Below are 12850 nucleotides of genomic sequence, written 5' to 3' on the forward strand. Positions count from 1 at the left end.
TCTGTTAACCCCTTTTTTGCCCTATGATTCCAAAAATGTTACTCTCTAACTTGAATGGTTTCCTTGGTCCAAGTCTATACTGCCGCCTTACTGCGCTGCATTTTTCTGGCTCAGAGACGTGAAAAATCATAGCCCCTGAGTGCAACAAGTTACACCACTATAAAGTGCCAGCGTAAACAGGCTCCTGGAGCAGTTAGCTTCTCCCCTCGTGGAGGCAGTTTACACAGAGGCTATGTCTAGACTGGCAAGTTTTTCCGCAAAAGCATCTGCTTTTGTGGAAAAACTTGCTAGCTGTCTACACTGGCCACTTGAATTTCTGCAAGAACACTGACTTCCTACTGTCTGAAATCAGTGCTTCTTGCAGAAAAACTATGCTGCTCCTGTTCGGGCAAAAGGGCCAATGTAGACAGCTCAGATTTGTTTTGCGCAAAAAAGCCCTGATCGTGAAAATGGCGATTGGGGTTTTTTTGCGCAAAAGCACGTCTAGATTGGCCATGGATGCTTTTGCGCAAAAGTATCCGTGCCAATCTAAACGTTCTTTTCCGCAAATGCTTTTAACGGAAAACTTTTCCATTAAAAGCATTTGCGGAAAATCATGCCAGTCTAGATGTAGCCAGAGTGCTGGAAGACCTCTCTCCCAGCTCTTGTGCTGTGGCTACACTTTCATGTTTAGGTGATGCCCGGCAGCACTTTAATTTTAGAACTGTAGACAAAACCTTAGAAAACATGCTAACTACTAGTGCTAGTCAATCTGATCCACCTTGCATTTGGCTGCAGTGCTCAGAGTACCTCTCAGACTGGAAGAAGAGCACTGTATGGGCTTGCAAGCTTGTCTCTCATTAACAGAAGTTTAAGATTCTTTATTTCAGAATTACATTATTTTCAACAGTAAAAGTATGTCTGGAGAAGTGACACCAATTTTGTGGAATGTAGACAAGTTTGGGAGGAAGCGAGTAACATCTCTATACAGTGGAGTGCTCTGCAGAGGTTTCTTTTTCCACAATAACTGTGAGCATGTCTCCAGCACTCCCCTTCATGCAGCCACCAAGCACATAGGAATTAAGAAAGCAGTTAGATGGTGAGTCATTGTGAGAACTGCCTGACTGTTGCAGAGCCCCTATCCCATCTTCTCCTCATTATTTCTAAGTGGAAGCAGTAGGAAGCAGCAACTTAACAGGCACAGACAAAATTCCTCCAGATTCCCAACTGCCTCCCCTGGCTCAGTCTCAGGCCTCAATTGTGCTCACACCCTACAAGAGCATTTATGGGAGTCACTCAATCCCCTCAAAGCAGTGGGTGTTGGGCCAGAGGATACTTTAGCTTTTAAACCATGTAATAGCAAATAACATTTTAATTAAAACAAAGTTTTGCTTTGTTATGACCCAAGCTCTTAGCCAAGGCTCTACTATGAGCTGATCTACATGTTTTGTTAGTCTTTAGAGTGCTACTAGACTATTTGTTGTTTTTTAATTTTTTCCTGTTACAGACTAACTGGGCTACCTCTCTGAAGCTTTTGAACATCTTAGTTATAAAGTCTTTTAGCTTCAGAGGGGTAGCCCAGTTAGTGTGTATCAGGAAAAACTTAAACAAGTAGTCTAGTAGCACCTTAAAGACTAAATAGTTCAAGAGGGTGCTGCTAGACTATTCAGTTGTTTGTCCAGTTACAGACTAACTGGGCTACACCGCTGACGCTTTTGAACATCTCCGTTATGTGAAGATTAATTCTTTCTCCTTCACTTTGAGATTAATCTAAAATCAGTTTATTTCTGGGCCCCCCTCAGGAGGAAAGATTTTTGCTCTGCCTTGCAGTCTGGTATCCCCCCCCCCCATGCAGTTGGAAGGCATCTCCCTCCTGCTGAGCGACTTGTCTGGGATTTAAAGCGATATAGTTGGAAAAGAAATCGCCAGCGCGGTTTGAAACCCCCTCAGAGCAATTAGCGTAGAGTGTGAGAGAGCCCTGTCAGGGCTGGGCGCGGGGGGGATACCCCGCCCCAAAACGCGTCCCTCCAGCTGGCTGCGCTGCTGTCCCAGGGCACGCACCGCCGCCCCAGCTGCGGGGCACTTGTTCGACCGCAGCCCGGGGGCGATGCTGGTGTGTGTCAGGAGGCAGCCGCATCCAGCCTGCCTCTCGCTCCCCTGCAGGAGAGAGAGAGCGAGCCAGACGGCGCGAGGGAGCCTGTCTGCCAAGTGCTGCTCCCTGGTGCTCAGAGCCTGCTCCGTCTCCAACTCCCATTCATTTTGCCGGCTAACATGAGAGATCATGGCCGCCTTCGGGCTTCTCAGCTATGAGCAGAGACCGCTCAAACGCCCCCGCCTGGGGCCGCCCGACGTCTACCCGCAGGACCCCAAGCAGAAGGAGGTGAGAGCCGGAGCCTTCGGCTGCGCCGGGCGCGGGCTCCGCGGGGCTGGCGAGGGGCAGAAGTTTGCCCGGCGGCCACCTGAAGGGGTGATGGGGGCGGGGGTGGGAAAGGAGCCTGCCGGCGCGGAGCTGCTGCTAGTCTGAGGGGAGCCCCGAGCCGGAGCAGGGATGCCGTCGTGGGGGGCTGCTCCCTGCCTGGGCCTGAGGCCGCCACGGCTGCAGCCACCCCATCCCCTTTCCCAGTGGAGCCTTTTAAACTTTTGAAAAAATGTCGGCTGGCAAGGCGAGGCACCCCCCTGACTTGCATTTTTCTGCGGCGAGGCTGGGGTTCGGGGCTGGGCACCAGGGCAGGCGTAGCTCGCTGGACCTGCGGGAGCAGGAGACCTCCACTTCTCCACTCCCTTGGCAGCCTGGGGACACTGGTTCTGCCGCCGTCTGGGGCAGTAAATCCCCACCCAGAGGAGATGGACAATCATTTGTGACTGACAGAAGCTTGTCTCTGTCCATGGATGCTGGACTGCAATAGGCAAGTACTTTGGCTGTTGGGCAATGCTCAGTAACATCTGCTGGAACAAAAGCTATTTGGCTTCTAACACTCAGGGTACCCCTGGCAGGTAGGCACAGTGCAGTAACCATGGCATTCCGTAGGTAGGATACACTGCAATTATTTTAAAATAATCACTTGTTAAAAGAGTCAGGGTGCTATAATTTGTCATGGGACTTGTTTATTTTTTAACTCACCTGCTTCCCCTCTGTAGTGATTCAGATAAGTGAAAGCTATAGTCACCTGTAAACCATTTTGCCTAGTAACTTTCCTTTCCTTATTGTGACCTCAGCCAAATGGTGGTAATTGCCCTCATAGATATTTTGCATATAATTGAGGGAAGGAGGGGAGAAAACTAGTAAATATTTACCAGAGATGATGACTGAAATGAGATGGGCCCCCTGAATTTGTTAGGGTAAAACTTTCTAAGAAGTACAAGTGTTCATGTCCTCTGTTACAAAGGTTTGGTATCTTATTTTCTAAAAGTGCATTTTAACAAAATCTGCCCCTTATTGTTAATCTAGATTGTAAAATTGCAAATCCCAACATGACAGGTAATTCTTTAGGCAGTGCTTGCTGATGTGTCCATTTGCAGGTAAACCTAATAGAGATCTGAAATTGCAGAAGTAGGGATTTATTCCAATTTCAAAGAGCAACTAGTTGCTTGGCCATCTCAAGTGGGTGACTGGAATTTAATGGTTAGAAACATGTTTTTATAAGTCTGAAGCAGTGGGCTGTGGATGACCTTCAATTCTGAGGTAAGCTGCAGCCAGAGGAATTCAGAAACTTGAAAATGTATTTTCAAAACTTGGTCAGAGGGGGTAGGGGAAGAAGTTACCGTACTTTCTACTCTGAAATACTATCCAAATATTTGACCATGATCTTTACGAGGCAGTTGTCTTTGATAATATAGCAAAATGTATCTAACATTACGGCTAATCTCTATATTTTGGACTTGGGAGAGTAATTCAGGGCTAGCAGTGTGTTTGAATTGGTGCTTCTTTGTAAACTCTGACAGTCAGTTACACTATCAGTATATCTGCTTCCTGTACATTTTCCCCTTTGGCCAAGGAGATTTCCCCATCTCAGTTTTGTATTTCTTTTACACTCAAAGCTCCTACTTTAAGCAGTTTATGCCTCTAGCAGAAAGTCTTGAGGTTTGATCCAAAGCCCATTCAGTGAGATTCTCATTTTTTCTATGTACTTCATTGGGCTTTGGATCAGGCTCAAAGCCCCTTGTGTGGTATGGAGGCCACACACATCCATTCGCTGCTATTCTTCTCATTAGTAGCTGATTATACAGTTTCTATCACATTTCCAACTCCCCCCGCCCTTTCCCCCACATGTTTTTTGGTGAGTTCAGCGCTTATTAAAGTTGTGAGCCTGAGTCCTAGAGAATGAAGCTGTCTAGTTATCTACACACCTAGTATAGAATGGGCTGCAGCAGTGCAAGATTCTCCAGATCATCAGATTATCATGGCCCATCCAGTCTTTCGTTTCTTTGCAGAGACAACCAGCAAGGATGCCAGGGGCTACTAATTTTGATGGTGGATTGTGAACATGGACACATCTACTATGCATTAGACTTAAGCCATCAACTGATTGATATAGGCCAAACAGTAACAGTCATTATCAGTTAGTAACTACTTCTGATCCCTGCTGGCTTCAGATGGATGTGGGCTAGTGATTTATATTGAAGCTCCATTTTCTATCTTATTAACAATCCTTTGAACCCTTGAGGATTCTCTTCCTTCTTTCTTCCAGTCCCTCTCTTCCACCCTCCATGTAGCCCCTCTTATCATATTTATAAATAAAATTCCAGTTTACTATAATGTGACATTATATATTTTGACTAAATTTATGGAACTGCATTTGGATTAAGCTGTTATGTATACAGATCAACTTTTAGCTCAGGAATGCTATATGTTTTTAGTTAGAAAGTGTAGTGATTCTTGAAGATACATTTTATACGTATCTAGTCCGTTACAATAAGAATGATAGTGGCAAGTGTCCAGCTGATTAACATTTAGAATACACTGCATAGCTGTATTAATAAATCGGCCATTATTCTATTTCTATTGTTTGTCATGAGATAATTGGTTGAAATATAATTTTAGGATTTACTCACTTTATGTTCATATATTGCATTACTATATGTTTGTTACACTGTGCACATAAAGTATGAAATAACAGTAGCAGCATAAACTCAGTCTCTGTTAAAGCATAGTCATAATTTTTGGAAGATGGTAAAAAGTTTTAAATGATTGAAGAAAAGTTGGAAGCAAGTTGTAGTAGATATTTTTGATTAGTCTGCTGTCAAAAAACATCATTTCATCCTTTTCCAAATCCATACTCCATTCAGAACAGGCAACATCTCACAGGTTGAATTCTCAAGCTCCATATCTCTAATCTGGTGTTACAGTTAATGGGTGCAAATATGAATTGTTATAGGCTTCAAGACTTCATGATCTATGGTTTTTACAATTGGTCAGTCTCTTTGGAGTTAGTACTGTAACTTACAGAAAAAAGGGTGGTTGAAGGCATACTTTCACCTTAAAAATCACACTTCTGTCTCTGTTTTTTTCCTTTTATTACTATAAAAGAAAGATTCTAGAATTATTTGTGGTGTATTTACTTTAGATGGCATTTGACAGAAAGTTCCACTGTATAATCAGCGTCCTTTGTTAATTAAACACATTTTTCACGTAACATGGGAGAGAAAAAATTGAAAAAAGAAATAAGGAAAATATGCATACAGGGGAACTCAAGCAAGTGTTGTACCTAAGCTTACTTTTGTCTCTTTAAAAATACTTGCTAGATTTCAAGTTGACAGTGTCCATTTAAAAGAAGTAGCATTAAAATACAAGTTTCAGAGAGCTCACTGTGTTAGTCCATTTCAGGTAAAAACAACCCAGAGTCCTGTAGCACCTTAAATAAATGTGTTAGTCTTTGGGCATAAACTTTCAGGGGCTGGAGCCTACTTCATTAGATGCATGACATTAAATGCTGCCTAATGCAGATCTAAAGAATGACACTTAAACTAAATAATATGATGCAGCATTAGGGCCAGCTCTTGTCTGTTTAATCATGAGTAGTCCCATTCATTTAAAAACATAGGATTTAGCCCTTTGGGTACTTCCAGACTACAGAGCTATTTCGGGATACCAGCGGTATCCAAGGAACGTGTCCACTGTTTCAAAATAATGGACGCGCTATTTCAGCATCCCTGTAAACCTTGTTCCACGAGGAATAAGGGATGTGTCGAAGCAGTGCTTTATTTGGTGCCATGTAGATGTGCCAAATTTCAAAATAGCCTATTTCAAAATAAAATCTAAATAGGCACTATGCAAGTTGTGTATTTTATTTCTATTTTAGAGTGAAGTCTAGACGTACCCTTTAATATAAATCCTATCTCAAAATGATTTACAGAATTGAAGTATAACAATTTAGCGTCACACATATCACTGCGTATTTAAGAAGTGCTCCCAATAAGGAAGGGGTTTCAACTGTCCTTTTCAAATTAGGAGCATAGAGTATGACTTTTCCCAAACTTCAGTTCTCCTAGGTTAAAAAGTCTCCCATTAAAGCCATAACCAATATTTTATTTCATTTAAGATACTAAATTGTCTGATCCAGCGTACCAGGAAACCTCTCCCAATACTATTCCCTTATGCAGGTTCACAATACGCCTGTTCTTCTTAGGCCCTTTGAAAACACATGCCAGTCACTCCTTTCTCTCATGCTCTGAGCATCCATTTAATATGTTCAATGTGTAATCTTCACAGCCTCTGATACATATGAGGTTTTGAAGTTCAGTGCTTTCCCCTTTCCAAAGTAAGGGAAGCACCATTCTGAATAGTTCCCTAGAAAGCACTAATTGCCATATTAACATTAAGACTAATCATCTCCTGCTTCCTTCCTCAACCTGTTGCAATGTAGCATGTCCTTCATAAGACATAACTAGCATAATATGTTGTCTATGTGCTTTCTCATCTGTTTGAGAGTTATTTCTTGATTCCATAGTTAAAAATCAGCTGCACTACAACAAAACATGTATATGCAAGGGGATTTGTGCCAGCCTAAAATCCCAGTGTAGACATGGCTTTACTCAGGAAGGCTTTGGTTACCCAAACTAGTGCTTTAGCCTGGGAGTAAAGGCCCCCAAATCCAATCCCTTGCCTGTTGCTGCTGGCTACAGTAAGTAAATAAACTCTCACAAAAACTTAGGCCAGAGCTGAAATAATGAGACATTATACATGCTTCTCACCAAAGAAACCTACTGTTTCAGTAATGTCTGTTACTCTTTGTAGGCATTTGTAATAGTATATAAAGGTAGTATTACGAATGTAGCTGAATATGTGCAGCTCTGACTGATTCACCTGTCCTTATTGGTACATGCTCTAGATTTAATTTTACGTGTTTGTATTTCATCTTGAATTTTTTCTTTTTTATCTCAATTTTATTTTCATTCTGAGACTAGAAAAATAAACACAGACGCTGATCATAACACCCTGTACCTTGTTAATTTTTCAAAAAGCATTTCCAAAAAATGTAATAGTAATCCAGTAAGTCTGAAAATGTGATCCAGGATTAACTTCAGTGTGCTATTGTCTGTCTTTGGTGAATTTTTTTAGCTAACACAACAAATGGATTGCTATTAACATCTTATATGAGAGAGTGAGAGAACAAGTGAGACTGAGACCCACCCAAAATAAAACAAAACTCTCCCCCAGCTCAAAAATGGTTTTGCAGTTGTGTGGTTCAAAATATCTCTCTTTTAAACTGACTGCTCAAAGTATTGTCTAGTTACACCTAGCATTTTAGGGGAGAACACCACAAAATACCCATTTTTTAAAAATAGTCTGTGTACTCTGAGACCTGAACCTTCCTCTAGATATGCAGTTAATGGGAGCCACATCTGCAACCACCATCTATTAATGAAAGAAACCAGATACATGAGGTAGATGCTAATTGAAATGAGTGGAAAGGCTCCCATTGACTTGTGCAATCTTTGGGTCAGAGTCTTGATACTATGCTGTAATCCTAATGCCCATGATACTGGAGCAGTTGTCTTTCTGACATAGAAATCTCAAATATAATGTGTACTAAAATGCATCCTTGTATACAGGCACTCCCCGAGCTACGCGGATCCGACTTATGTAACCAAATGTTTCTCTGGGGCGAGAAAAGCTGCTCCCCGTCTCCTGGTCTGCAGGGAGACGGGGAGCAAAGCTTTGGAGCACACCCTCAGCGGGACAGCTCAAGCGCGCCCGGGCTATCACCCTGTGGGTGTGCTCCGCGGCTTTGCTCCCCATCTCCCGACCAGCAGACCAGGGAGACGGGGAGCAAAGCTGCGGAGCACGCCTGCAGCGGGACAGCCCAAGCGTGCCTGGACTGTCCCACTGCCCGCGTGCTCTGCGGCTTTGCTCCGCGTCTCCCAGGTCAGCAGACCAGGGAGATGGAGCAAAGCCGTGGAGGACTTGGGCAGTCCCGTCTCCCTAGTCTGTTGGGGGGAGGGGGAAGGATGCAGCTAGTGCCCCCCCCCCCCCCCCCCCGGAGACCAGGCTTTTCTTGCCTACTCCTGGGGTAGAGCAGCTGGGGGCTGCCGGGTTGGTCCCGCAGCACTGCTCCGGACCAACCCGGCAGCACCCCAGCTGCTCTGCCCCAGGCGTCCTGATTCAGCCGCTGCTGGTCCTGATTCAGCCGCTGCTAAAACTGATGCCTGGGGCAGAGCAGCTGGGGTGCTGCTGGGTTGCTCCAGTAGTGCCGAGGAGCCGTGCTACTGGAGCAACCCAGCAGCACCCCAGCTGCTCTGCCCCAGGCGTCCCCAAGTCAGCCGCTGCTGAAACTGACCAGCGGCTGACTACAGGAAGCCCGAGGCAGAGTTGCTCTGCCCCAGGCTTCCTGGAATCAGCCGCTGATCAGTTTCAGCAGCAGCTGACTTGGGGACGCCTGGGTTTCTTAAGTTGAATCTGTATGTAAGTCAGAACTGGCGTCCAGATTCAGCCGCGGTTGAAACTGATCAGTTTCAGCAGCGGCTGACGCCAGTTCCGACTTACATACAGATTCAACTTAGGGACTGTAGGTTTGTTCTTATCTTGTACGTAACCCGGGGACTGCCTGTAGTTCAAAAACAGCTAGTGTGTATGTGTGAGAGAGTGGGATGGACAGACAGACATTTGGTTACTTTTTTGGGTTTGTTTCATCTCTTGAAGGAGGTTTACACATGTTAACTGATCCTCATAGCAATTCTGTGTGGTAGGTAGCTAAACATTCTTCTTTAATAGAGAGGATGAGGGCCTGGTTGTACAAGCTTTGTGTTGAGTTACATTGTATATCCATGGACAGAATCAGCCCTTAATGCTTTATATAAGGAGTCAATAGGATTTGAACACATGAGTTCCTGACATACAGTCTCATTTTCTAACCACTGTATATCACAGCTTTATAATTACTCATTTCTAATCCCTTGTAGTTGCTTTGTGTGGTGTCATCAGTGAAATCACATTTCAGCATGTTAGCTCTATGGACTGTGTTTCTCGGTTTAATAAGTCTAAATGATAGCACTACTTCCTTTGTATGTTTTAGAAGATGACCTCACATCTTTTTGAAATCCCATCAGTCAAATGGAAATAAATTGTATTTAGGACTGTTTCATAATGGCATGTTGAATTAACAAGTCATGCACTTACACACACACACACACACACACACACACACACACACACACACACACACACACACACACACACACACACGTCCTAACAGCGATTCCTGCAAGTAGAAATGTAGGCATTCTTAAGGACACTTATATTACAAAATTAAATGTGCATCTTCCTAAAACACATAATAAATGTATTTTACATTTTAGGAAAATATTGTGCACTGGTTCGTAGTTAAGGGTCTGTCACGATTTTCATGATACAGTGGCACAGATCACTCTCTCCTATGGGCAAAACCAACAGGTGGGGGCCAGAATAGAGAACTCTCCCCAACATCTCTGTACTGTAAATTGACAAAGTTCAAGCTGCGACTAGATACTGTGTCAATGCTCTTCCATGCAACAATGCTTTGAAGATGTGTTGAAGTGTCCTGAGGCTTTGTGCTGCTCTGTGCCACTCAAAGCATCATTGAAGCAATGCATCATGGACTGGGAATAATGCTTTGTCTGTCTTGTAATATTGTACTGAAAAAAAAGGTGAAAATGTAAAATGTTTAAAATAAAAACCAAACGAACATACTTAAATTTCATATGAGGAAGGGAATCCAGAGTTTTATACAAAAGATATTTATTGTCGCTGTATTATAAATGGTGGCAAACACAAGTACCCATTATTATGGCATTGTGTGCTTGAATCTTCAGAGCAAGGGCTGGGATGGAAACCGAATCTTTCTTCTGAAGAAATATGGGCTCCTACTACTTCAGCTTATGAGAAACTTCTTTTGCTCTTTTTGTGTGTGTGTGTGTGTGTGTGTGTGTGTGTGTGTGTGTGTGTGTGTGTATATATATATATATATATATATATATATAGGTAGAGCCTTTTCAGATGCAAAATTTGTATCAGCACCGAATTCCAGAGGTGTAGCAAGGGTGTTATGTGCTCGGTGGAGAAGGCAAAATTGGCACCCCCTCCCACCGCTGAATGGTGGGGCCCTGAACCTGGTGCACAGCTGAAGCCCGACCCTGGGAGGACAGAGGGGAGCTTGTACCGCGTCTTACCCAACCCCTTCCAGTTTGGGGCTGGGTCCCCGCACACACTAACCTTCTGGCAGAGGTGGAGGGTGTTGGGCTGGGGCAGAGAGGTGGGGAGGAGGTAGCTCCAGCCGGTGGCGGAGGGCAGAGGAGGAGCAGGCGAGCAGAGGGATGACAGGGAGAGTGTAGGGGGACTATACTGGCACCTCACTAGTGTGGCACCCAGGGGCCACTTCCCTTCTCTCTTCTCTCCCCCCGTCTCCCCCCGACTACACCACTGTAAATAATCCACCTCTTAGGATATTTGTTTAATCACTTATTTTAGTAACAACAGACATAAATTATAAAGTTTTGTGGTTTACATTCTGTTAAATATTTTTTCTCTTTAATTCATAACCCATTTTTATTAGGTTCATGTCTTTTACATAAAAAATGTCCAATTAAATATGTAAGTTTTATAAAACACGAGATAAATTAATGTTATACAACCTAAATATGAATTTCATCACTATATTTCACTCAAGCATTTAAAACCACTGTTATAGCAAATGAGTAACACATTGCTTTAATGAATAAAAACTAAAAAAGATTTTGAGCATATCAGATTTATTGTAATAGAGAGAGGTAGTTAGTTTGATCTTGGTAAAACAAAAAAACGTTATGTAGCACTTTAAAGACTAACAAGATACCTAATAAATGTATTGTAAGCAATCTGTAATGGTTCCTAACTGCCCATTTACTTACCTAGTTAACCTAATTGTTTTTCACATTATCACACAGCGAAAAACTACACGAGTTATGGATGTAAGAGATTAACTTATCTGTTAAAATAACACTCCGAAAATCTTTTAAATAAAACTAACACACAACACAAGAATCACCCTCACTTTCTTAAAGGCACTTGAAGCAACAAGTAGTTTAAGGCTGAGGATACCCTACAAGCGTGGTTTTCTGTCTGCCATGAGGACTTTTTTTCTTCAGGCTGCCATGAGATTCTATCCTTAAGTAAAGGAGAGAGGTCTCGTTGAGCTGCTCTTCCGAATTTCACACAAGTTATTAAACTGAAGCCATAGATATGAAGATTCAAGGCCAACTTTGCCTTGAGCAGACTGCCTCTCCAGGTGTTCACAATCACAACATCCAAACATGCATAAGACTTTTAGCTGAGAGAGCCACATTAATTCCAAATCTCTGCTATGACTGGGAGTTGGAAAATCTGCAACAAAACGTGGGGTGATCTATTACTTCAGTAATGCCAGATTTAGAATTGAGGCTCTGATTATCCAGCACCAGCTGAGGTAGAGGGGGCAGTGTGTGCACGTCTGATATATTTTTACCGAAACGCCTGCCTGCCCAACTTGCCAAAGGAGAAAGGAAACAGGGAGGCAAAAAGGAATGGTATAGTATAGAACCTTTTTTTATAAGCTTCAGAGGGGTAGCCGAGTTAGTCTGTAACAGGAAAAGCATAAAAAACAACAGAACAGTCTAGTAGTATTTTAAAGACTAACCAAACATGTAGCTGGGGTAGGCAAAAGGGCCTCCGTGAGTTGGATCCAGTCCGTGGAGGCCCTGCTGCTCCCCTGCCCCCAGGCCAATTAGGGCTTGGGGGCGGGGGAGCACATGAAGCTTTCTCTGCTCTGCCCCCACCCTGGGAGCAGCACACAGCACTTCCAAGTGCCGCGTACTCCTCGTAAAGCAGGAGGAAGCTTCTTGTGCTCCCTCGCCCTCAAGCCCTAATTGGCCTGGGGGCGGGGGTGCGCCGAAGCCTCCTCCTGCCCTACCAGAGACATGGATGCCTAGTGGGAAGGAGAGGGCAAAGGGGCTCCCCCACCCCAGACCAACCATGGTCTGGGTAGCCCTGCCCCTTTCGCGGTGACCCAGGGCTACTTCAAAAATTTTTGAAGTGGGCCCTGGGCAAAAATTATTGCCCACCCCTTATGTAGATGGTATCATGGACTTTAGTGGGTGGAAGTGGATTGTGCCCACAAAAGCTCACGATACCATCTACATCAGGCATGTCAAACAGGCTTCTGGCGGGCTGTATGTTGCCCAATCAAATTTCTTTGTGGCCTGCCACTACATTTTATAAAAGTATAAAGTGTGGCCTGCCGCTTGGAGCACGTGGCCAAGTGCATGCAGATCACGGCTAGCCGGGCTGCTCTGCATCAAGTGCCTGCTCACCGCTGGCTGTTGTGCTCACACCTCCCCAGCGCCTAAGGAAGAAATGTTTGGCAGCGGTGAACCTGGCTCTGGG

General features: G+C 43.9%; 1 protein-coding gene across 9 annotated transcripts in view; it reads left to right on the top strand.

Annotated features, from left to right (window-relative positions):
• The first annotated feature begins 1892 nt into the window (after positions 1-1892).
• The window catches only part of MED12L (mediator complex subunit 12L), a 348149-nt gene continuing 337191 nt past the window's right edge, over positions 1893-12850 (top strand). For 4 of the 9 annotated variants that reach the window (XM_075937725.1, XM_075937729.1, XM_075937727.1 and 1 more), the window contains exon 1: positions 1894-2359. In XM_075937725.1, coding sequence (XP_075793840.1) covers positions 2261-2359 — 99 coding nt within the window. In that variant the 5' untranslated portion in view covers positions 1894-2260. Of the gene's footprint in view, positions 2360-12850 lie in introns of all 9 variants that reach the window. The other 5 variants (XM_075937723.1, XM_075937724.1, XM_075937726.1 and 2 more) reach the window with 2 other exon arrangements.

The sequence above is a fragment of the Pelodiscus sinensis genome, chromosome 10 (genome assembly GCF_049634645.1).
Source record: "Pelodiscus sinensis isolate JC-2024 chromosome 10, ASM4963464v1, whole genome shotgun sequence".
NCBI lineage: Eukaryota > Metazoa > Chordata > Testudines > Trionychidae > Pelodiscus > Pelodiscus sinensis.